The sequence below is a fragment of the Melopsittacus undulatus genome, chromosome 1 (assembly GCF_012275295.1).
Source record: "Melopsittacus undulatus isolate bMelUnd1 chromosome 1, bMelUnd1.mat.Z, whole genome shotgun sequence".
Lineage (NCBI taxonomy): Eukaryota > Metazoa > Chordata > Aves > Psittaciformes > Psittaculidae > Melopsittacus > Melopsittacus undulatus.
Genome location: NC_047527.1, coordinates 148540255 through 148565441, shown reverse-complemented (window position 1 = coordinate 148565441; position 25187 = coordinate 148540255). Strand labels below are relative to the sequence as shown.

General features: G+C 42.2%; 1 protein-coding gene across 1 annotated transcript in view; it reads right to left on the bottom strand.

The window, feature by feature from the left end:
• The window catches only part of LOC101868366 (receptor activity-modifying protein 3), a 47092-nt gene extending 22371 nt beyond the window's left edge, over positions 1-24721 (bottom strand). Inside the window, exons 1-3 of the mRNA XM_005148000.4 lie at positions 24606-24721; positions 7986-8015; positions 5227-5359 (exon numbers count right to left, since the gene is read on the bottom strand). Coding sequence (XP_005148057.1) covers positions 5227-5359; positions 7986-8015; positions 24606-24657 — 215 coding nt within the window. The 5' untranslated portion in view covers positions 24658-24721. The remainder of the gene's footprint in view (positions 1-5226; positions 5360-7985; positions 8016-24605) is intronic.
• Positions 24722-25187: the final 466 nt, after the last annotated feature.

Below are 25187 nucleotides of genomic sequence, written 5' to 3'. Positions count from 1 at the left end.
ACTATGCCACACCAAACACTTAATAGTAAATAAATTACACGGACATGAGGCCACATAAAGTGCAGGTTTCCTCAGTCTTCCTTCACAAAGATGCTAAGCTGACATGGAATATTTTCTTCTACACAATCTGGCCTGACAAAACTGGGAGGGATTACAGCAGGCTAAATAAGGGATTTTGGTTTCCTTCCCCAGTAAATCTTTAGAGGGGAGGAAAGGGAATTCTTCAGACACACACAGAACATTAGGGAAAACATTGCAGAAGATAACCTGGCGACCAGGACACAATACAGTGAGCTTTTGTTCTGCAAGCACATTTGTGATTTTCATCCAAGATAAAGCATAACCAATGTAACTTGTCTATCAGGATATAAATCCTAACACAAATACAGACACACACCCCTCTATATGGTGTGTGTTTGTAGCCCCTCTACGTGGCACAAGTGAGGAAGAGTGGGACTCCCTTTATCAGTACTGTTCTGGATCTAACATCACGTGTGCTGGCCACTCAAAAGGCCAGCTCCAGGCAGCCCCAGTTTGCTTTTCATATGAGAAGGTCACATGAAAATATCCAGAATTGAGGCTTTTCTGATAAATGTTGAACAGAACGAGCCAAAAGTGCCACTTTCTAACTGTGAGACATGTTTCTGTGGGAACAAATTACCCCACACAAATCAGTGCCTCACCTTAGCTGCAAAACAAAGCTAGTGATTTGTCTGAGATTTCCACAGTACATTCCCCTTGTACAGCTGTTTTGACATTAGCAGCTGGATGCAATCACCACCCAGCATCTAGATCAGACTTCCTGCAGCAGTCAATGGGGAAGATATGAAAAACCTTATACAACCAACCAAGAAAATGACTCAGTTTGGAGGGCTCTTACATACACCCTCAGCCAGCAGATGTTATTAGCTCTGAGCTTTAAGAACTGGGGACATATAATTTCAGTTTGGATTGCACATGTTTCTTCCCGTTTGTTTTCCCACTGATCTTAATGTCATCTGGCATTCTTTAATGTTTTACTGTGTTTCTATGAAAACTAGACCCTTATTAGTAGTATAGTTTAGTTTAGTTGGGCCAAGTTGTGACAGGCAAAACTCCTTTTGACTTTAAAATTGAGCAACAGCTTTAGGATTATTTTTCCAGCAGATTACATCAAGTTTGGCTCTAGTCAGACATATCTTTTTTCCTCAATTCCTTTGTCTAATCTTCAACATCTGTACAGAACATGGTGGACTCCTTCGTCATCTTCAATGGGACTAAAGCCTATTGCTTCTGTTTATAGAATTCATTTTTGATATACAGTGTTCTGGGAAGTCTATACTGAGGCTGTGCTGAAAATACAATGGTTGTTCAGCATGAAGGTAGACCTCGGGCTACCCTCACAGCAGAGCAGGGAGTTCCACCGGGTACATGCACATACTTCCAATGAAGCAGCTTCAGACACAGTTTTGCCCTCTCCTATGCTTTTAAGGACTCAAATCTAAAACTTCAGAAAAGTACAATTGGTGCCACAGGTCAGTGTCACACAGCCACTGCCTCAAAATGAATTAAGGGCTCTCTGAGCTACAAAAACAGGCTTGATGTGGTAGAAAAAAGTACGGATTGTAGGAAGAGGTCTGTTACAGTCACTGCTTCTGAAACAGAAAAGCCAAATCTTGCATGTGTTACACGCGCTGCTTTGATAGAACCCTCTTCCTAAACAAATATTGCTATTTCACCCTCAGCCTCTTGATTCACAAGGTAGCAGGTATTTTCCCTTACACACTTATGAGATGACTGCGGCAAGAGTAGCATTGGCCTGAAATAATGCAATGTCTTTCTTACACCAAAACAGACAACACTTGACTAGCTCAAAGATAACAACAGAATCCTGCATTTCAGTCCCTTACCAAATAAATATTAGTGAGGCTGATCTGTCCCTTCAGGAAATGTTTAGAGAACTGGAAACCCTAGAAATTGCATATCAGCACTACCTTTTGGGTATTAAATTATCAATTGTTATTTCATTTACTGATTTAGCTAAAGAAAAGCACTCCATAGTTTGCTTTGGATCCATGAGAAGTTAGTTTGGGGATACACTCCTCAGACAACTCCTGGCTGGCGTGACTATGTGGAGATTTTGGTTAAAGAAAGGACTACTGGAGTGACAAGATGTTTAAGGATACAACTAAGTGTGCAGCAAAAGACATGTACAAAACATGGAGCCATCCATTTCTCTTTGATTAAAGGAAGGTCTTTGAAGGAAAATCACTTTCTGAGTTCATTTGTCATCACCGTCCCTAATGACATCAGAAAGACTGATGGGCTCTACTCAGAGAAAGATGTTCTTTGCACTGTATCTTTCCCTGTCCTGAATCATGCAGCATCCTGCCCTCATTTTGATTTCCTGATACACTTGCCTGAGTGTTGTCAATAGGATCACGTTCTTTAGTGGCATCTGCTGCTCAGTGCCCCAGACATACAATGTGCATCTTTCACCCAAAACAGGTTTCTTCTGACAGCTCAGTAAATAAAGCCCCAAAGTACCACCTGTCACATGAGGGCCTCATCTGTTTAAACTCACTCAAAAGGCTTCTTTTTAAAGAACATGAGTTTGTTAAGAATAAAGTTAATAAATAATGGAGCTGTCAGAAGATCTTAGAGTATAATTAAGTTACAACAAATTGAAGTCACTGAGATGTCTCTCACAACTATTTGGCTGCACAGTGAAGCAACGCAGATAACGCTATTTACAATCCCATAACCAAGGACAGCTATTAACCCAAAAATGCTAAAACTCCTCCACAGAGTTCAGAAAAGAAGCAGATTTCCATAAAACATTACTTTTATAAGATACGAAGCCAAATTCTGTAAGAGCTTTGTAAGTGAAAAGCACCATGCAGAAATTACTGTATGAAGAAACAGCTTCCTTCACAGTAAACTCAGTTTTAAGCCGCTATCTGATCCAGGCTGACTAATTTTTATTGCTGGAGGCTAGATGTAAAGTCAGGGTAAACTAATACTGCCAGGTTTAAATATCTGAATTTTAAGTGACCATGGCTAGAAATACTGGGTTTCTCCTGATTTGTCAGAATACTTCAAATAAAGAAGTCTTTCAGGCCCATCTGTCAGGTTCCTCCCCTGAGCAGGAAGAAATTACTCTCCATGCTTCTTATATAAAGCATGACACCAAATCACATTGCCTGTTCTCAAAAGAGTAAAAGTCTTCAAGGTAGATGTAAAAGTGCTATTTCTTCAGTGCAGTGAACCCTTAAGATAAATTTGCAATCACACTGATAATGCTTGATTAATACTTGAAATAAATTCCAAAGCAAACTCCTCCCTTTACTCTCTCCTAAGCTTGATCTTGAAATATAAGTGATAGAAAGAAGTTTTTTAAAAATTGTATAATGTAAAAATATAAAGGATTTTTCTTCTGGAAGAGGCTGGAATTCTTCTTCTGGTACAGCATATGGGGAAAAACTAACAAAGCCTCAGACTGACCCATTTCTTCAGACAAAACAATCTCCACAGATAGGCAGGTGTTTTCTTGTACAGGGAATGAAAATGACACCAAAGTGGAAGTGCAATCAGAAAAGATAAAAGCAAGGCAGATTCTTAACTCTCATTGAAAATCAGGAGAACTCAGAGACTTCAGTCACCTCCAAACTTTGGACAAATCTTGTGCCAAAATGTTTGACCTCTCGAAGAAATTTTAGTGTAAGGCTTGTGAAAAGCTGCCTCTTTCTTCATCTGCATTAGCAAAGGCAGAATCTAACATTTTCATTCCTGTAATGGATTTTCACTCCCCCATTCCTTTCTCTGCTGTAAACAGTCCCATTAGTTGAGGACACATCAATATGAACACAAACTCTGTTTGTTATTATAATACAACTGTAATGAAAATCAAATGGAGCAAAATTACAGTTCTTCCTGCAAAACAAGTAGAACAACTTGTTTCTAGAGTAGTTTCAAAATTAAAATCATTACCACATACCATACAGATACTTGTTAAAAAGTTTAGCAGTAGCTGCATTGAAAGGATTGTTTTTTCCTTTCTATAAGCACATTTCTCTGTCAGATTTGAAGGCAATTTCTGCAAGCTGGATAAAAAAGACCTTACCTCCTTTTGCTCTTCCCCACAGTGGGAGAGACCTGCATGAGTGCATCTTTCACTCCAGTGCCATGAGTTTTAAGAATCTACCTTGTAGAAAGCGGCAAGGTTGTAATGTCATCTAGGGTGTGCAAACAAAAGTGCTAAGAAGGAATAGTATCTAAGTTGTTAATACGCTGTCAGACTAATGAAATGGGTAGGACATATCAATACAGATGTAAGTGGTATGAGAAACACGAGGAACTGCTGCAAAGTGGCACAGCAGTCCAGCATTTCATTACCTATTGTGTCTATTGGTCATCTGCTAGTTAAAATCTTGCATAAGGTGGCTGCAAAACTTTGCATCACCTGCGGTGATACTACATAGGATACAAGACCAATGGTCATATGAGACAAGAAGATACCTTGGGTTATCTGACGCTGTGACAGATCTGGTGACAGCTACCTTGTGGCTACCCTGCTTCAGGAGCATCTCCTAAACCATCACAGTGCAGTTTCAAACCCAGGAAGATGCTCTGCTTCAGGCACACTTATTCACTTGAGTCTCATTCGCTAAAGTGCTGAACACCTGCAGTTCCCTCTGATTTCAGGGGGTGTAGAGGATACACAGCACTTCCAAAAACCAAGCATTATGCATGAGCAGACATGCTCTGAAGAAGCAAAGGCTCCACAAAGCCAAAACTACCACCACAAGCCCACTGAGTTCCCTGCAGAGCAGAATTTTAAGTGAGCAGCTTTACAGAAAAAAAAAATACTACTTAAGTAACCTTTGTCTAAAGTGTACAGAGATATAGATTAAATACAAACACAACTGTCTGAGGTAAAAGCAATAGCAGCTAGTACTCATTAGCCCACTGGGTGGTTCTCATTTAAGTGGTCAATTTTGTGCACTCTTTAAGAGTTGGGCCTTTCTGAGTGCATGTGGCCATGCTGCAGGGACTTAAATGTTACAGCTTAGCCCTCTGCCTCAGGCAGCCAAATACAGGAGGATATCTATTTATCCAGAACACAAACACTTTATATGCATTATGGATATAGACATTACAGTGTTCTTGGTCTGTGAGGTGATCCTTTCTTTAAAGGACAAATAGAACAATCAGGTGAGAACTATTAAAACGAAAACTAGCTCTTACATGATAAATTCTGTCAGGTTGCACCATTTTTTAGAGTCCACTTTCTTCATCATCTCTTCAAAGGATTTTCCACAGGCAGGCAACTTTTCTAACATGAGAGATTCATTGCAAAGATTAGTCTGTTGACGAGCACCTAGGTAAAATCAGAAAGCACCTTAAATCTCAGTCACTGGAATAGAAGCAGCACAAACATATCCCTCACAAGTTACATTGTTGTAAACCTATCAGTTAACTTTCCAGACAATTTTAGAAAATAGATAAAATACACCTTTACATAAATTAATTAAAACCATAAGTTAGTATGAAATACTATAGGTTACCATATACAGTATCATCTTTTAGACCTAACATAGAGGAACCTACCTATTCAGTTCTAACCTTACTATCTAGTAATACTACTTATACTATACTGACTTACAAACTAACATAGAAATGCCTATTTGCATTTTTAGTTAAAAGCTAACTGGAGTTACTGACCATATACTTCAGGGTAGAAAGCCCTTCTCAAGCTCACACAGATGCATCCCATTCGACTAACTGTATGGCTGTAAATGTACTTCAACATCAAAAACACCTGTGTGTCTTATCAGCTAAAGGGCTTGAATTCCACAGCCACAGTTTAGCTTTTCCTTTAGTATATCCACTAAAAGAATTATCTACCATTATCAGATGTTAATGTTGCAGCATGCAGCTATTGGCAACGAACGAATTAACCTTGACTCTAGCAAACCTGTATGTTTTGCAACCAGAAGTGGCAATTCTACAATATTTAGAGCCAAAGTCAGAGGTTTTTCTCATCCAGCCCCTGTCTGCATTGGAATATAAAGACTGTATTTAGGTATTTCTTATAAACTTAAAATTCTGTGAAAAATCTATTCAGACTAACTAAAGCTTTTGATTTTGATAAGGCTGAAACATTTTGTTTTGATTAATTAAATACATCTTGCTTTATCGTTATAAATGCCACTGGTTTGATTATTCTTCTGTATACAAAAAGCATACATTTTGTAGAACATTAAAATTACCTGTAAGTATATGTATGTCAACTTACTTAATACAAAAGCCTAAGTTAAGTTAGTCAGAAAAAACCTCAGTGTGATTACCTCTCTTTAGAGCAGCACAAATCAGAGAAAAGGATTTACCTGAACAAAACTGCAACCCTGACAAATCCTCATGTGTCAAACAACCCTCCTGAGAACTCTGGAGGAACAGCTTTTATATGAATAAAGCCAAGAAGAACAGACTACTTCATCCTTTTTAATCATGGGAAAAAAGAAGCCTAAGTAGTATCATATCTTGCACCTTTTTCTTCTTGAACTACATTTTTCACTGAGACCCTATTTATACCAGGGAGAGGAGGTATTTCTTTTCCTTCTATTAGTTACATTGAAAGCAGGATCCCATCATTGCTGAAAAGAGCCAATGGTTCCAATTATGTGTGGTGATAGACAAACACACTGCCAGGTGAAGTAGGCTGAAGGAGTGCAAGTCTTCACTTGAGAAGTCAGGCACAGCCTCCACTCTCAACAGGGCACTGTGTTCCCTACTGTTCAAGCCAAGATGACTGGTTTCAGCCTTCACATCATGACCCAGCCATCGGTCAGAAACTTGAACATCTCATTCAAAATGGGCTGTGTGATTTGAAGACAGGCTGGAGTGCACATTAAGTGTCTCACCCAGGGAGAGGGCTTTGGAACCTGGGCAGGAGACCATGCAACTCCAACTGTCACAGCCAACATCTTAGCTGGGGAAGTCACTGACTCAGTGATGCCATATGCCAAAGAAGACACAGCCGTCACATCTGACCAAAGAAATACTCCACTTTCACATACCTTCCAAAAGCAACAGATCCATAATTGAGACCCTAAGCCTGATATTTCATACAGGCCACAAACCTCTCCGGGTATATGGCTGACTGACTGGGACCCAACCCTACCTCCTTTGTTATGTCTGACTGACAGAGCTCATAAAGCTGATGCCAAGCCTTCATCCATGTCAGAAAAAAATCAATCAGCAGTGATAGAACTGGTGAAAGTTATGAAACAGGAGCAGCATAACTCTGTCCTTGGAAAGTTAACATGGTAGCATGGGCCCTGCCTATTTAAGTGTTCCTGCCAATGCATCTGGTGGCTGCAGCAGCTACGGTTTACGTTCCACTGCTAGATCTGCAGATGAACACTAAAGCTGGGCAGAATTCAAAACCAGATATGAAAGTTGCATAGCCGGCAACTTAAATCCTGCATTGATGCTTTGACAAAAGTTAAGCAAAGCTGCCTTCCCTGGCAGACTATTCTAACCAACCAGCTATCATCTGATTTATAACACTATAAATCCAACAGAACACAAGTGTCTCCTCCATTACATCATGTGCACTGACAATTTACTCCAGCTCCTTCCCAGCAGGGTGTTTAAATGGATTTTCCATGGCCTTGGTATTTTTGGTTAGCTTTCTTTAGAACTTCAATATTTTGCAGGGTTATAGAAAAAACTCTGATAGAGTCATTTGACAGAAACAATCTGATGATGCAAGAGTTTCTGTCTAAATCCCTGGCCAAAGGGATTTAAAATTAACAATAATTCTCGTGTTTTACCATCACTCTTGAGACTGAGCTTGACAAAACACTACAGAACTTTCTGTTCATACAGCTGATGGAGATGACCAGTTGACTAACTGAAATGAGACAGGATGGAAGTGCTTCTCAGACAGCTGCCATCAATACAACAGAAGGAGAGGTTTGAATTTTAAAAGCAAAGCTCACCTGCAAATCCAAGCGTCATCAGACCATTAACTAGAGGAAAGGGAAAAAAAGAGAGATGAGTTAGATACCTCCATGCTGTTATGGCAAAGACAGTACAGATACAGGCAAACCTGAGCATAATTCAGGCTTCAACAGAATATTCAAAGTATTCATTTGATCATTAGTTTGTTTTATCAAAGAGTGAGTCTGAATGGAAAAAATAACATTTAGAGAACATGATGCTTTTAAATTCCTTTTTACCTATCCTTTAAATGCCTGAGTCATGCAGACCTATGGGTCAATCCACATTACTCTTTCCTATAGATTCCAATGTTAAGAATTAGGGACAGGGAAAACTTTACTTTAAGCTTCTTGAGGATGAAAAAGTTGGAGAAATAACACATTTGCTCAAAATGTAGGTGAAATGCACATTCTGAAGTGTAAAGTAAAAAAACCCAAACCCTTTTGCTATTAAAATCAAGCAAGCACAGAATCATAAATAAGTGTGTAATATATTTGTTGAGAAATATAATGCTGTTTTTCATGGTCTCCACCTTTTGCACGGTGAAATCATACATTTTGAAAACCATTACAGTCAAAACACATAAGCTTCTCACACAGATGTTACTTTAACAGGTATGTCAGAAGAGCATCCAAATAGAAACACAGACTATGCCAACAGAAGGAGTCTTCTAATTAGCAGTCTGCAGTACATTCAGATGGATTAAATGAACAGAAGCCCGCTGTGTTTGCACAGCTCCAGCCACACTTAGGATTTTGCAGATAGAGCTAAAAGGGATGTGCCTTCAATTGTTTTTGATGTCCCACTGAAAAGAAGAAAAATTGCTGATAAATCTTTATGGTATTGAGTGTATCAGAAATGAAATGAGTAATTTCACACACAGGGTGCCTCCTGCTTCTTGTTTATACTCTACATGTCACTCCAGTAGAATGAATCAAGATATACATAGCAAAATATTAGTCCAAATCATATTGATCTAGCCTGTACAGTCACTGTGATATGCCAAGCTCTCGACTGAGTAAACTGCAAATTGTGTACCTACATCTGAGGAGAATTTAGACCCTTCCAAGGAACATATTTTTCTTCCAGACAAGCATTAATCTCTTAGTTACTAATGAGACAGAATGTACTGAAACTGTAAAAAGCAGGAATCCAAGTACCTGAAAACTGAGTTGCATCCAACACACAGAGCTGAAACGCCATTACACACTCTGGTAGCTGTATCTCTTTCACAAATAAAGCACTGCTCTTTCCAGACTGTAATACCAGTAAATATACTTGAATGTTTTTATCCTCACTTGAAAAATGTGACTTATCCATTGCTGAATACTGAAGATCAAATTAAAAGCACCCAATTTCTGAGGAAGCCAAACCCACTGATTCTGAGGAAAGGGGTCTAGATGCACATAGGTGCCTTAGATTCTCCCCTGGAGGACCACAGCATGCACTTCAAATTTTCTATCAATTCCAGTCACTGATCTCTAAATCCTTCATAGTTATTGCTGTAATAATCCTCATGAGACCATAGGGAGGCAAACAAACCAGGAATTACAACAAGAGACTATAAGAGAAAGCAATGAGTCCATGTTTTATGGAGAAGAGACTGAGTGACTACCCTAGTGTCAGGCAGGGAAGCTGTGGCAAACCAAGTACTGAATAAAGGCTCTCAGGTTTGTGCTCACATGAAAACATGCTTTTTGCATTTTCTGCTCACAACAAAGTAACATAGGATGTTCTGCTCCTATTCTCAACCAAGAGAGTCCAGATAACCTTCAGAGAAGGGTGAAACAAAAATGCAGACCACCACGTGCTATCATGCCCAGCTCTCTTTGTTTCTTTACTCTCAGGTATTCAACTCATAACAAAGATTCAATCAGGAGACTACAGCTTGTTGGCCATGATAGTTTACACAGAAAGTATGACTCTTCCATCAGATATTTTAAGAAAGGGCAAGTTCAGCTTATTTCTTAAAAGGTTGATGCCATCACATCTCATTAGAAGATACACAGAGGAAGTAAAGTGGGTCACAGCATTGGAAGATGCTCCCATGATCCCACAATAAACAGTTGCCACACACTCCTACCTGAACCAACATCTAAGGGAGAAAAAAGGAAGCTGAGTTTAACTGTACCAGTTGACTACAGGTTAAATCCTGTTAATAATGAACCACAACAACAGTCGTTAACTTTTATTTTCTCCATGCACTGTAGCAGCATGTATGATTGCCCCTAGCATTAGTGGAATTAGATGTGAAGGGGCCAACCAGCATGAAGCCACAGCAAGAGGTGAAGGAAAGCATCATCGAAAGAAAGATGGGGAAAAAACTCAGTTTGAAGAGCCTGTGGAAAGAAAATGGAAAGAAAAACAAAATAGGATAAAGTGACAGAAAATAAGAAAGCCAAGAAAAAACCCAAGTTTTTACTAATAACCTTCTTGTATATGAAAAAAAGAAAATCTGGTTCTAGACCTTCACTGCAGCCTCTTATTATTCACTCTCTACTCTCCTTTTGCAAACAGGCATTCTTCTGGCATGAAAAAGAGAATTCAGAACGGGATTCACAGCACCATGTAAATTCACTATTGGGATACATGTAACTGTCCTACAATTTTTCAGGTGCATAAATGAAATTAATAAATGAATAAATATTTCTAAATGGTTGGTTTTCTGCTATACTGATATTATTCCCTGGCATTCTCCCTTGAGGCTTAAAATTAGCACTGGATGTCTTTGGTTTTGAAGCAGCCTCTGAATTGCTGTGTGCTCTTCCTACTGCACGTTTCTCCAAACACTTTGTAAGGGTAATTCTGAAAACCTTGTTTATGAGGGAGATGTCAGAACATTTGCCTTTGCCTGATCATTTCTTGAGGCTGCTGACATGATAGGAAGATTTCTGACCAGCTCCAAGGCTTTCTCAGAATACATATATCAAATAATTCTTGTTTTACCTAACCACTGTATGCAGTTCTTCACCTTCAGCAATTACAACAAAAGAACATATAATGGCCTCAAGTTAAACCTACTGTCAAGACCCTACTTCTAATACCTCTTTCTAAAGACAATCCTGCCAATTGCAATCATCTAATGTTTAACTACGAGTCAGGACATCAGATCTCTATTGGAAGTTATGCATTAAGCAAACACCTGCCCCTCTGCCGAGCCTGAGGTGTTATTGATAGCTTTACTGATGCCAATATTGAAGCTTTATTGATAGTGTGCAAAAACTGCTCTAACATACAGTTCATGAAAGTAGGTGAAACCGCAGTTTGAAACAGCAACTGCCACTCTGCAGTTCTGCACCTCTGATTTGTTGGAAATACAGGAGAAAGATTAATACTCTATTAGTATCATTTTGTCATATTGATCACATCTCTTTATCCACATTTCTTTTATAAATCTGATTTTAAATACTGAACAAATCTGTCTTACAGAAGTGTACCAGTGTTTCTTCAGGTATCTAACTGGAACATGAATTTACCTGTTGTGTGGGTGGCATTAAAGACCATGTTAAATTCACTAAACTTTTATGTAAACCCCAAGTTATACTCTTACAGGTTCTCTGGCAGGAATGCACAGAGACTTTGGGGTATCTAATACATAAGAGACTCCCACAGAAATAACTCCACCTATGCCCTGACACAATGTCAAGTGCATCCTACTGCATCAAAAAAATAGTGATTACAAGTAGCTAGGGGTTCTTTATTATCTATCTTCCTGACATTTACAAGCTCAAGAGCCTCAATTCGCTAGGATTTTTATGAATACAGAAGGAAAAGATGAGCTAACACAAGCATCACATGGCTGCTTTCCAAAGAGCTCTCTAAAAGCCCTTCAAAGGGGCAAGTAAAATATATGTGGCCAAGATGCAGTAGAGTCTGAAGAGGCTAAGCAACCCTGAAGCTTGATGGAAAAGCCCACAAAAGTCTTGAGTACTCCTGCGTTGAATAAGACTAAGACAAAACTGTTTCTTCAAAGGTATTTCACCAAACCCACCTTTTCCCCTGCATAATCTCTATGCCTTTCCTCAGAAAAATACCATCAGTAAACATTGCTTAAAGGCACTCTCTTCCAATTTTGCATCGTATTAGGGCACTCAGTTTTGTATCACCAACTCAATCACAGTGCTGGTAGGAGGGGCAGAGGTGAACCAAGTGAGGATATGAACTGGGCATGCAGAAACTGGTCCCTACAGTAAGAGAAACAGGCAAAAGAACTTAGACCTTTTCAGTCTTTTCAGCTTAAAGCCAAGGTTTGCTACACCAGCTGTTGGAAGAAAAGGTACTCATCTTTAGCTAGTATGAAAGAGCAGTGATTGAGTTTTGACCATGTCAGCCTGCTGAGGAGCAGACTGACATAGGCTGATTTACCAGACATGGTTACTGAGGTACTGATACAGGTTAGGCTGAACACCCACAGTGCCACTGCCTGCAACTGAGAGAAGTCTTAACACAGATAGTTTCCTATAGAGCTGTTGAAGCTTGAAGCCATCTATTTCTCAGCAGCCACAAAGATACCCTGTGCCACAGGGAGCTGGCTGGCCCTTCCCCTGCTGCAGCCTTCATCCTTCCTGCCCGTACAGGCCTAGTTTATACCCCCACAAACTGCAGCTCTGGGTTAGTTTTTAAATTATAAACTGCTTCTCTGAGCCCAATTCTCATTCCAGCCTAATCACACCAGGATGCTAAGCCCTCAACAGAGATAACAAAGTGATAATTTAGCATGAAATCGGTATACAGATGGGCAAAGCATAAAATTCTGTTATGAAAATGTCTGAAACACATTCCAGGGAAAAATAATTGATGATGATTGGTGATGAGCTGGGATGACCCCAGCACCATCCCGCAAGATGGGCAGAGCCACAGGTAGGAAACTGACTCTATTGGCTGCTCCAGTGTGGCTGGGAATGAACCAGTGAGTGCAGCAGAAGCAGCAGATAGGCCCAGAGGCCAGGTTGAATGGAGCCTTGAATGACATGGTTTTAGTCCCTGCCCATGGCAGGGGGTTGGAACTGGATGATCTTAAGGTCCTTTCCAACCCAAACTATTCTATGATTCTATGAGATGACCCAATACATAGGTCGAGGGTACATACAGGAAAAAGCCAGTAAACCAGGAGCACTTACAGGGTAGCTCAGGGCACAGTGGGGGACCCAGGCAGTGGGCAGAGGGAAACGTCGCTGAGGCTGTTGAGGGTGCTGTTAATGCACTGGGAGTCCTGACAGTAAGGCAGCAAGTGGTCAGCAAAGTGCAGCCTTCCACCTAGGCTTACAAACACGATGCAAAAACTGGTCCAGATGGATAACTCTATCTGCTATACAGTGAAATGTATGCCTGTGTGTAAGGGGAAAATGAAACACAGCTTCTCAGGTGGTCACCCTCAGAGAGAAAGCTTTCATGAGTGATTCCAAGTCTAGAGGTTGTTATAAAAGTACAGAAAGGAAAAAAATGCTATTGGTACAAAAACTGAAGTCCCACCTGCCAATCTTTAAATAACCCTTGTTACAGTATATATGTGTCAGAAGGTCATCTTTTGTTCCCAGCTAACTGTCCCTTTGACACTTTATAAGAGGAGCGGGATAGGGAGGGAGAGGAACAGGAACAGGACACAAGAATATCATCACATAGTGTGAAGGCAGCCAAGGAAATGAGGCAACTGAAGCTCACGGAGCCAGGCAATGACAGGAACCCAACACAAAGGAAGGATGCCAGGAATAAACAGAAGCTTGCAATAAATATAGTACTTGAAAGAAGTGTTACACTTGTATTCAGAATTGGCCCCAAAAAAACATGCCTCAGCATGTAGAGAGGCAGGAGCAAGTAAACCTCTTGGCAGGGTGCATTGACCTATCGTTATGCCCAAGAAGTTATCTAGAGAGCTAGGATAACAGGTAACACAGAAGTCAGCTTTGCACCATCCCCTGCTTTGATGCTAAATCCTTTTTAATACTTTTTTTTCCCTGTGTCAACTTTATGGAAGACATGTATTAGACATGGAAATGTAATATTCAAAACTAAAAGTGCAGTTCAATGCTATACTTTATCACAGTTTGAGGCATTATGTTATTGCTTTTGAATTGGCAAGGTAATTTCAGACAGTTACAATTCTGGACATCAGAGTCCTCTTCCTGCAGAGCAAGAAAAGCAGGAAGGCAATTTAAGCTTTTTCATTTCATCACTGCAAATCAACAGGGAACATTACTGAGGACATTGGCTGCTCAGGCTCATGTTGGCTCAGAGTTGCCCAGCTTTCCAGCGACTGCAAAGAAATGTGACAATTACTCTGAACTCATACTTCAACTGGGAATTTTTCAGAGCAGGAATACAAATTATTGCCTTTTACATTCCTTGGTGGAGTTCTTAAGTCACTGCTGGCAGCATATAAATAATGCTGTTCAATTTCTGAACAGCCTATGGCTGCTTCCAGAGGTGTTGGATGAGTTTTCTACTACTTTGTTTGAAAGCAGTATGATTTATTTCAATATATAATTAACCAGTACTTTCCATTAAAGATTTATTTTCTTATTAATATTTATTTACTCAATAACTATTAAATACACCATGCTACTTCAACAACAGACTTAGGGAGGGGATTATTTAGCAACTCTGAACAATAAGACCTGTATTGTAATAGAAGTCTTGTGACTCAACCTGAAATGTCATGTAATGTTTTCTCCCCTTCCTTTCTGTCCCATTATGCTTTTGATGAAGCACTGTGTAACTGAAATATAAATCCTTAATTTTTTTTTACACCACTGACTTTCAGAAGGTGGATGAACTAAATGTTCCAACATCAGAACCAAGTGCTTGAAGTAGACCATCTTCACACTCTTTTAGAAGGGTGCTATGGACAAATGTGATCCTTGACAGAAATCTTGAGATCCATCCTTACAGTAAAAATGAAGACTAAGAGGAGTACATTTGTTTCTAGAGTAGAAAGAAATTTGTGGCATTAGAAACTGTTTGAAGATGACACCCAGCAACAATACAGGGACCATTATTTGATTCATGGGGGCTGGAAGAGAGTCCCAGAGGACTAACACTCCTCAGGAGGTGCTCCAGCCTACAGCTAGCAGAGACAAGCAGAACAGCTTGCCTAACAAATCCTAATTGACTGAATCCACTTCTGTGACTGTTCTCTGGAACATTAGGAAAACACTGTTATTTAGGATGTATCTACAGGCCTTCCAAAGGCTTTGTGTTCCTTGTTTTCATCTGATTTCTGCCTGTGAGACCTGGTCTTCTGGGTCTTGGAATACACTAGTTGTCACATAGATGTGTAACCTCTAAACCAACCAAATTCTCTCTCTTTATAATTTATGATTACAGATAAATATGCTTCTAGCAAAAGGAAGTGAAAACCTTTTTTTCACCCCCTAAACATCTGCACTTCTTCAGGTTCATTACAGCCTTGTGTGGTACCACTGGTGTGGTCCCCATTTTACACCAGGTATGGAAATGATGACAGAACTAATAAGAGATTTATCTCAGTCACAAGCAGGAACCAGCATCACACCGAGAACAGAGTGACCCAGCAGTGGTGTGGTGCCAGCACCTCTATCTCCTCTCAGAAAATGTTACCAAAGTAACTGAAGAACATGACAATCTCTCTGCCCCCAAAGAGAATAATTGTGAAATGTGTCTGCTGTGCAATTTATGGGAAAGGTACATCACCAAATGAGGCAGCACAGTTCAGATCTATCCCCTGCAACAGGCCAGACAGTTTGCAATTCATTGTGAAGAGAGACACACACCCCCACCCCTTAGTCCATACCAGAACTGTGACAGCCCCCAGAGCTGGCATTCTGCATCCAGGACCTCAGTCTGTCATTGTACCACCTAATCACCTAGAAGCATGTATTAGACCCAAGGGATGCTCATTATTGTAACCCAACTGCCTGTCATTAGTCAAAAGACAGGAGAACACAAAAGAAAATGTGATGTGACATGAGATTTCCCTATAATAAGGAAACATAAGGTCAGCACAATGCTGACTTCACTCTATACCTATCCACCTGTGAATGAGTGTAAAACACCAGTCCCCCGAAGCAAATAGTCTGCTCCTGTGGATGGCCTGAAAGAGAGGTCAAGCAACATTTCTTTTTTAATAACCTTGGGAAAGGGAAATGACCTGTGAAAGTTTCACAGACAAGGGTCACAACACACTCCCTCCTGAGGAAGTGTTTAAAACCATGAGATACTTGAAGACATTAAAAGTTTCTTCTTCCCTTGACAGGCAGAACATTTAAATCAAGATATTGTCATTGCAGAAGACAACAAAAATCCCCACTCTGCACATCTGCCTTCTCTGAATGCTGCACGTTCTCCTCTCGCACAGCCACCTTCTCTGAATGCTGCATGCACTCCTCTCACAGACTCCTAATGCTGTTACATGCTGTGCTGAGGCATTACATCAACATAATTTCAGCAGTCATGCCTCCAATGAATGATGCACCTATCATGAAAGTTGGCCTGACCATTCGGATGTGGGCTGTTTTGCTTCAGTAGCCCAGCTCACCTGCCAAGTGCTCCAGAGCTCTGGATAATCAACTACACAATCGCAGAATATTTTCAATGACATATTGTCATGAAGAACTTAAAAGAGCAATAAAACTAACAAAATCTCAGAGATCTGCATGCTGTATATGCACCTGCTTATTGTAGGTCTGTGTGGCTCTTCACAACAGCATCCTTACTCCAAGGAATAAACACTGAAAACATAACCCTGGCAGTCTGGCATGGCAGTGTGATCCCTGCACATCATAAGCTTTCCTGGATAGATATCCCCACAGGAAACTGCACAGCAGCAGGCACTGGTATAGGAAACTACTTAGGCCAATCCTGGAGTAAATCATTACTCTTAGTGGATATGAGGAGCAGAACTGAACTGAAAAAGAACACAAATTCCTAGGTATCCCCCTCAGCAAGGCAGGACACATCTGGCTGCTCATGCAGAACTCAGTGCTGCTCAGTTTGCACTTTCTCTCTTTACGTTGATTTTATGTTTTCTAACACGGTTGCTTTGTTTTCCAAATAGCAGGTGCCACCAAAGGAGTAAGAAGAAACAATAGTGACAGGTTTAAACTCCTTTTTATTATTTCCACCATCTCCTGTCTTAGAATCATAGCATCAGCCAGGTTGGAAAAGACCTTTAAGATCACAAAGCCCAACCATTCCCCAGCACTGCCAAGGCCACCACTAACCCATGTCACTGAGGGCCTCATCCACACGCTGGGTGAACACCTGCAGGGACTGTTACTCCACCACTGCCCTGGGCAGCCTGTTCTAATGCCTATTCCAATGTTTCTTTGGGGAAGGAATTGTTCCTAATCTTCCCTCTAAACCTCCCCTGGCACAGCTTGAGGCCATTCCCTCTTGTCCTGTCAGTGGTTACTTGGGAGAAGAGACCAGCCACCTCCTTGCTTATTTATTAACATTGTAAAAGTTGTGCAAGTTGATTACAATTACTCCTGAGGAACAGAAACAAGGCATTTATTAGTAAGAGTTCCATTAAAAACTTAGAGTAACAAAGGTATGCATAAAGTATTAAGCCAGTAAAATCTTTAAATTAAAGTTTAATTTAATTTTATTTAATTAATAACCTTTGTCCTGGTTTTTATTCATGTCAGTGTATTATTATGTTAAAAAAGGGTAGTATATCTGACCTTATTTTGTCAAGCAGCCCAAGACCAAGCAGATCAGCAGCGCTTCCATTTTCATGGGAAAACTAAGACTCTGCTAGGAATATGCCAGTTAAGAAGTATGGAAAACCAAATGAAAGTAAACACTGTAGAGAAAAATGCTCTGCCATAGTTATTCCTGAGCTAAGAAAACTGCTAGGGCATGAGGAAGAAATCATTCATCACTGTTTGTGAAGCCAGTGAACACAACAAAGCCTGAAGAGCAGGCTCCTGAGGAGATCTTCAGATCTCCACATTTTTGAGCTCTGCAGGGGCTGATCCATAGCTCAGAGTCCCCTGCTGCAGAGCCACCTTACTGTGGTTACTATCCAAACCTTCTTCACAAAGGCTTTTTCTCAAGCTTTCACCCTATAAATAATAAAAAAGCCTTCAATAACTTCAGACTGAAGCTAAAGCTGCTTTTGGGGGTTACACAAATAAACAGCTGCATAAAGCCAGCTGCAGAAAGATTTATGTCCAACTATTCACAAGCAGCATCAGAGCTAACTGTATTTTGTGGGACCGACTGCTCAGCTAACACTTCTCTTTTGTATCTTGGTGTGGTGCTGACCCTGGCTGGACACCAGGTGCCCACCAAGCCACTCTATCACCCCTGCTCCTCAGCTGCACAGAGAGAAGATATAATGAAGGCTCACAGGTTAAGGACAGGAAGAGATCACTCACCAGGTACCATCATGGGCAAAACAGATTCCACTCAGGGAAATTAATTTAAGTTACTGCCAATCAAAATCAGAGCAGGGTAATAAGGGCAATTATTTTACCAAATAATAATATTTGGTAAAAATAACCAAATTTTAAACACTTTCCCTCCAGCCCACCCTTTTTACCTAGGCTCAACTTCACTCGATTTCTCTACCTTCTCGGATGGTGCAAGAGGCCAGAAAATGGGGTTTGTTCATCACTTGTTGCATCTACCACTCCTTCCTCCTCACACTCTTTCCCTGCTCCAACATGGGGTCTATCCCATAGGAGATAGTCCTCAATGAACCCCTTCAACTTGGGTCCTTCCCACAGCAGCACATTTGCAACCACTATGCCAAAAACAAACGTGAAGAGAAAATCTGTTCCACAGCCCCTGTGGCTATCAGGCAGCACAGCCCTGATGCCAAGGCTGAGAAACCCTTCAAGCAAAGGGTCCCTCTCCACTCCAAAGCTGCAGTGTGTCCAGGTGGCTCAGGGACAGCAGAGTCCCTTCAGATCAAACTAACTGTAAGCACCCATGTGGCCTTTGCACCACTGCATCAGGAGGATGTTTTCCACACAGCCATGAAGATATTCGCCAGTGCACAGGTGAGCAAGAGAGAGGACTACAAACACAAACTAAGGTCCAAGAGATTAAGTCTTGGAAGAAACCTGGACTTTGTGTCCTATTGATGAGCTCTTGAATGATTCTACAGAATGCTATTTCTGTCCCAGTATCTCTCCATCCCTGCACAATACCCTCTGGCTGTGAACTCTCTTTTCATTTCTGCTGAAGGGAGGAGGGCCATACAGACTAAGAGCTGCACACCCTGTCAAATCTCAAGCTATATATTTTGAGACAACAAAAATTCACAGATGTTTTCTAAAGATTATAGTCGCTAGCATTAGTCTGCAAAGGGATGCAAAAGAAATCTGCCACTTCCCAAAAGTCACATAAAAAGTGACAGTCATTACTGGTAAAGTGAATGACACTATTTCTTCTTACACTGCCCACAGAAATTTCCCCCAGATCACACTCTCCAAAATAATGGCAAATCAGTCACATTTATTCAAGTGTAAAAGCAATAAGAGAGATGCTTTACTGCAGGGTGTGGTGCTTCTGCATAGCACTTTACTTACTCAGCTTAATCTGGTTAGATGTGAAAAAGATGTGCTTCCACCAGCCCTGTGCTGTGCAAGGGTCTATCACATTGCCCTCTTCAGAGGTCAGTCTCCCTGGCTCGAAGCACAGGTGGAGCAAGTGGCATTCCATTTGCAGAAAGCCATTAGCCTGGCTTCAGACAGACAAGATGCTGTATTCCAAGGAATAAATTGAGGCCAGCAGCTGCTATGCAGACATGCCCTTTGTTCAAGCTAATATGGTAGGGCATGTCAAGCTGCTCTGGAAATGAAAGCTGGGACCCTCTCTAGCTTTCAGACCATTTCTAACAGTGCCATCACATTTCCTTTTAAAGCCTTTAGAGAGGAACAAAGCTGTCTCCTCTTTTCAGGCTTGTTTCAGGGAAGCCAATAGAGATCAGCCTAGAAACCAATGGAAAAGGCGGCTTTCTCCTATTCTGCTTTCCTATTCTTTTCTTTCCTCATACCTATACATATCCCTCCCAAATGACCCAAGAGTCCTTCAGGCAGCTTTTAGGACCTTCAACATATATAGTCACATTATAATAATCTCATTTTTTTGTCATTTATATTTTCCAGTGTATCTCAGTGCAAGCCTGGCTATGAAGAGACTCTTATTTTAGAACAAAAATCACAGCTGCTTTCATAGAACATAAAATAATACACTTGTACACTTCTATTCTGAAGTAAAATGGCTCATGCAACAGCTTTCACTAATATAGAAAGGTGCAAATGAAAACAGGCTTCATTAAGTTTGTGAAAATTAATCTCTTTGTGAGCCTTAAATGAGAACACAGTTTGCTTTCTTTATACCTCTCTCTCAAGCACTAATTTCAATAGCAAAGACATGGATGGTAGCAAATGGTGTTTTGTAAAGGACTCTCTCACTGCATTTCTTTCCTTGGTAAGAAAAAGTGGAATTTGCTTTGTTTGCCTCCAATCCAAGAAATCACCTCTGTTACCAGTGGAGAGGTGGGAGCAACTGAAACAACAGACTGTACAAAACCTTCTGTGTTGCACTTTTTAAAGACAACTTCATTAGCAAAATCTTGCACGGTTTCCCTTGAGCCACCTGAGCCATGCTCAAGACCATGTCCTTAAAACCTTGTGGTCTGTACATATCTGCACCTATAGCAATACCTGTCTATCCCACGACGGACTTCTAGCTTCACTTCACAGCCTCTGATGGTTTACCTCATAGATTTGGCTAAAATGAACCTAAAAGCCAAGCCCTCATACCTCAAAGCATAAGAGGCCCCCAGCATAAGAGGGATGTGGAGCTGTTGGACTGAGTGCAGAGGAGGTCACAGAGATGCTGCAAGGGCTGAAGCAGCTCTGCTCTGGAGCCAGGCTGAGAGAGCTGGGCTGGAGCAGCCTGGAGAAGGCTCCAGGAAACGTTAGAGCAGCTCCAGTGCCTAAAGGGGCTACAAGAAACCTGGAGAGGGGCTTTGGACAAGGGACTGCAGGGACAGGACAAGGGGGAATGGCTTTAACCTGACAGAGGGAAGACTGAGATTAGACATTAGGCACAAGTTCTTCCCTGTGAGGGTGGTGTGGTGCTGGCACAGGGTGCCCAGAGAAGCTGTGGCTGCCCCATCCCTGGCAGTGTTCAAGGCCAGGTTGGATGGGGCTTGGTGCAACCTGGTCTAGTGGAAGGTGTCCCTGCCTGTGGCAAGGGGTTTGAACTGGATGAGCTTTAAGGTCCCTTCCAACCCAAATCATTCCGGGATTCTGTGATAAGAGCAAGACTTTACGAGCTAAATGGTTTCTAGGAATGGATCTCATTGATGTAAATCAGGTTTAGAAAGCCTGTCTTCCTCCTTCCCACTTTCAATCTGGACTTACCTTCGAACACACAGTGGAATTCTCCACGGCTGCTGGGACGGAGGCAGCTGTAGATGGCATTTTATGCTCTATGCTACCACCTGCAGCCCACTTCCAGTCACCACAGGCAACTGAGCGTGGACAGGACGAACCTGCCTCCTGTTGGATAGTGCAGACCTCAGGAAAAGACCAACACCTCTCCGAAAAAGGAACCAAGAGATACAAAAAGTGTGAAGGATGGTGGGAAAGATGTCTGTATCCAGGAGCAAGTTGGAACAAAGTTTGGATCTATGCTCCATGCTTTGCTTTCAGGATGGATGTTGATGGGGTCTGCTCACTACCTTCCTGCTTGATGGTGTTGAAAATTGCATCTTCAGGAAAAGCAGCATCATTTTGGAAGAGAATGGGTTTTGTTAAAACTCTCTGGTCTGTCAGATGTTCTGCTCTGCAGAGGTTTATTTGTCTTACATGCACACCCACCTGGGTTTATTAAATCCAAACTCCTACAATGGTTTTCCCTTTCTTTGTTCCACCCTTTGCAGCTGCAGAACAGCATGATATATTAATAAGAAAGTAATGGAAAAACTTGATTTGGATTTCAAACTTTAGCCCAACAAAGTTGTTTCCTGTTTGGTTTGGGTTTTTTTCCATTAAGAGTCCGAACTCCCCAGGAGTTACGGACGCTCTGTTTCATACAAGGGGAGCTCAGGACCCTACAGAACTTAGATTTTAACACACGGCTTTTCATTATTGTTTGAAGGATGAAGTCTAGTCTTTAAAATAGGAAGTAAGAATGGGAGCCTGGAGCCAGGGTCTGTTCCCAGCTTTCCAACTGTCCAGTTGTTCACCTCCAGCCAGAATGCTAAGCTTCACTAGCCACTGTGAAACAGGATGATGAAATGCAAATAGCTATAGACAGTCTTTGCAATCTGCATGGGGAGGCTGCTCCAGGTATAAATCACATCACCTCTCTCTACAGGGGTATATATCCATATACTGAGAAACATTCCTCTAGAACTGAAAAAATACCCATTTTACTCTGGCAGCGTCTTTCAACTCACATACAAATAGTACCACTGAAATGCTGGCATTATGTAAAAGATGAAGGAGTAGATGTCTGGACACTGAAGAAGAAACAGCAACTTATGTAAAATAACCTATTTAGTCTGTTAAAAGTCTTGGTCAAGCCCTTCAGTTTCTCCTTGCCTCAGTTTCCATAGGTAGAAGTGGAATAAAAGAATCTGGTATTATGGTACATACATAATTTGTGAAGCACTCACATTCTGCAGGAAGTAGGTATCTCTAAGTACCTCCAGCTCTGCTAAGCAAAGCACAGAGGATTTCACCAGGCAGCTGGTGTTTCCAGCTCTGGATGTTATCAGCACTTCATAGGGTAAACAGTACCAATGATGGTGGTCTGCAGAGCAGGTACCTCAGTTCGCACCTTCTTTCCCTTCCAAAAAACACACGCAGAGCAAATCCAACTCCTGTGGTCACTGAGCTTCCAGCAAGCAAACACACTGCCTTTTTTGCCATCCTCACTAAAGAGGGATAATGCATCAGATGGTTCTACACAGCGATAATGTGTTGAGAGCCTCAGGTAGAAGCATATACAGAAAGCAGTGGTTACAGAAGTACAGTCCCCATCCCCATCCAGACAGGCTTCCCACTGGATTCAGTGAGAGCTAGCACTGAAGAATCCTGGCGAGAGTTTTACCTTAATGACAGAGGTCACAGGCTTCTGGTTAATCAAAAGAAGCCATTAGGAGAAAGGGATCAATTTAAGTAAAAATCCTCCTGAAATAACTAATGCTACAAGTATGTTTGTATTACTGAAAGAAGAGCTTTACTTCTCTACCACCTAAGGCTTTTCTTATTTAAACACCTCGATTTCATACCATCTTTCCCATCACTTTCAGGGCTTTTCTACTAGCAAATTAAACTAGTTTAATTAGTTCTTGATTTTATCTATCCTTTCCAATTCCAAGCAAAAATAATGCATTATCAGTTCACAGATATCCTTAAAATTTGTGTGTGTGTGTGCTATTCTATTAAGAAAGCAACCAGCACAACCAAAAATGTCTAGCACAATTGATTTACCTGCGTGTCTCTGGTGAAAAATGTCTTCCTGTAGCTTTCGAAGCTACAGGGACATTGTCCCTCATTCTACTCATCATCTGAAAATAAATCTCCAGTGAGTAATCTTGCTTTGTAAAAGTCACAGTAACATCAGGATGTCTCTACACACACAAAGATTCCTGCCTGGTTCCTCGAGTTCAAGGCTGCGTAAATCTTTCATGTGTCAATACAGGTGTTGGTTTCTATTCCTTTTCAGCTGGGAAATAACAATAAATCTGAGTGATTAAGGTCAGATTTTAGCAGTCCTCAAACCACAGAGAATCAGAATATGTATGCATTTGACATGCCATTCTTTTGACAGACCAGGTCAAGACGATGCTACTTAACACTGTCAATATAACTATCCATTTATCTGTGGGTCTTTCCTAGAAAGGTGTCCAGTGTTTACTAGCTTTGTACTTTAGAAGGGGCATAAAGTTAGCAAACAAAGTTATAAAGTCCCCAGATAAACTTCATAAACATACAAGGCCTGAATTTCTTCTCCCCTATTTGTGACTCACGAGGACTTGATTGCATCTCTGGGTTTACTGCTGGGTGAAAAAGATCAGAGCTGACTTCTCCCAACAACTTTTGACCTGACTGCAACATATTAAATGTGGCTAAAACAAGCTACATGACAAGGGAAAAAAAGATAGTTCTTCTAGCAGTAGAGTTACTCTACGTGAAAGATCTTAAGGATATCTGCCCTTTACAGCTGCCTGTTTGCAACCCAACCGCTCCGACGCGAATCAACCCCTCGCCTGCAGCAGAAAACCTTTCCCAACGGCCAGCCCTGCCTCCCCAGCATCGGCTTTGGGATTCGAGACGAAAGCATGACTAACGATAGAAGTCGCTGACATCGTTTTCCTGGGGGGCTGCGCGCCCTGGGCCGTGTTTCTGAGCTCTTCCCCCCATGAAGGTGGATAACGGGGTGCAGCTGACGGCGGGATGCTAGACCGGCGGATGCCCGGCACGTCGCCGCCGCTCTGCTCGGGATGAAGAGCTCCGGAAGAGAGCAGTCATTCCCCGCAGCGGAGAGAAAGCTCCGGAGGGAAGCAGTCCCCGCAGCCCCCCACGGACCGACCCTAATTACCTGCTCTCCGAGGGACCCCCGAGGAAACCCTCCCCATCCCCAAGCGATGCTCCTGCCCCGGTGCTTACCCCACAGCAGCAGGACGGGGAGCTGCGGCCGGCGGCAGCCCGGTGCCTCCATCCCGGCGGCGAGGGGCCGCGATGCTCGGAGCCCGCATGGGGCGGCCGGTCCGCCGGCGCGCAGGGCCCGGACCCGCCTCAGCCGCCCCGCCGCGGAGCCTCCTCTTCATGCCTCGGCGGCCAGCCCCGGGCGGCGGCGGGGGGCGGGACCCCACGGGGGGAGCCGCTCCCCCGACCCGGGGGGGGTCCCAGCGCCGAGGCGGGGACGGAGAGGCGGGACCCTGTGGCCGGCGCTGCCGCGGAGGGAGCGCGATGTATGCGCGGGGTGTCCACGATGGAGGGTGAATGTGTGTGTGTGTGAGCTCGGGAGAGTGCATGTGCGAGCACACCGGGGCATCCCTCCGAGAGCCACACAGCAGGAGGGATGCTTCTCGCAAGGTGGTGTTTGGGGAGGGGGAATAAGTTCCCATGTTGTGGGGAGATGGTTCTGGTCCCAAGCGTCCGAAGGCTACAGGGGTCCCTGGAGGCACAACAGACTCCCCCATTCTGGCACAACATCCTGGTACTGGGGCTGAAGGCAGAAAGGATGGA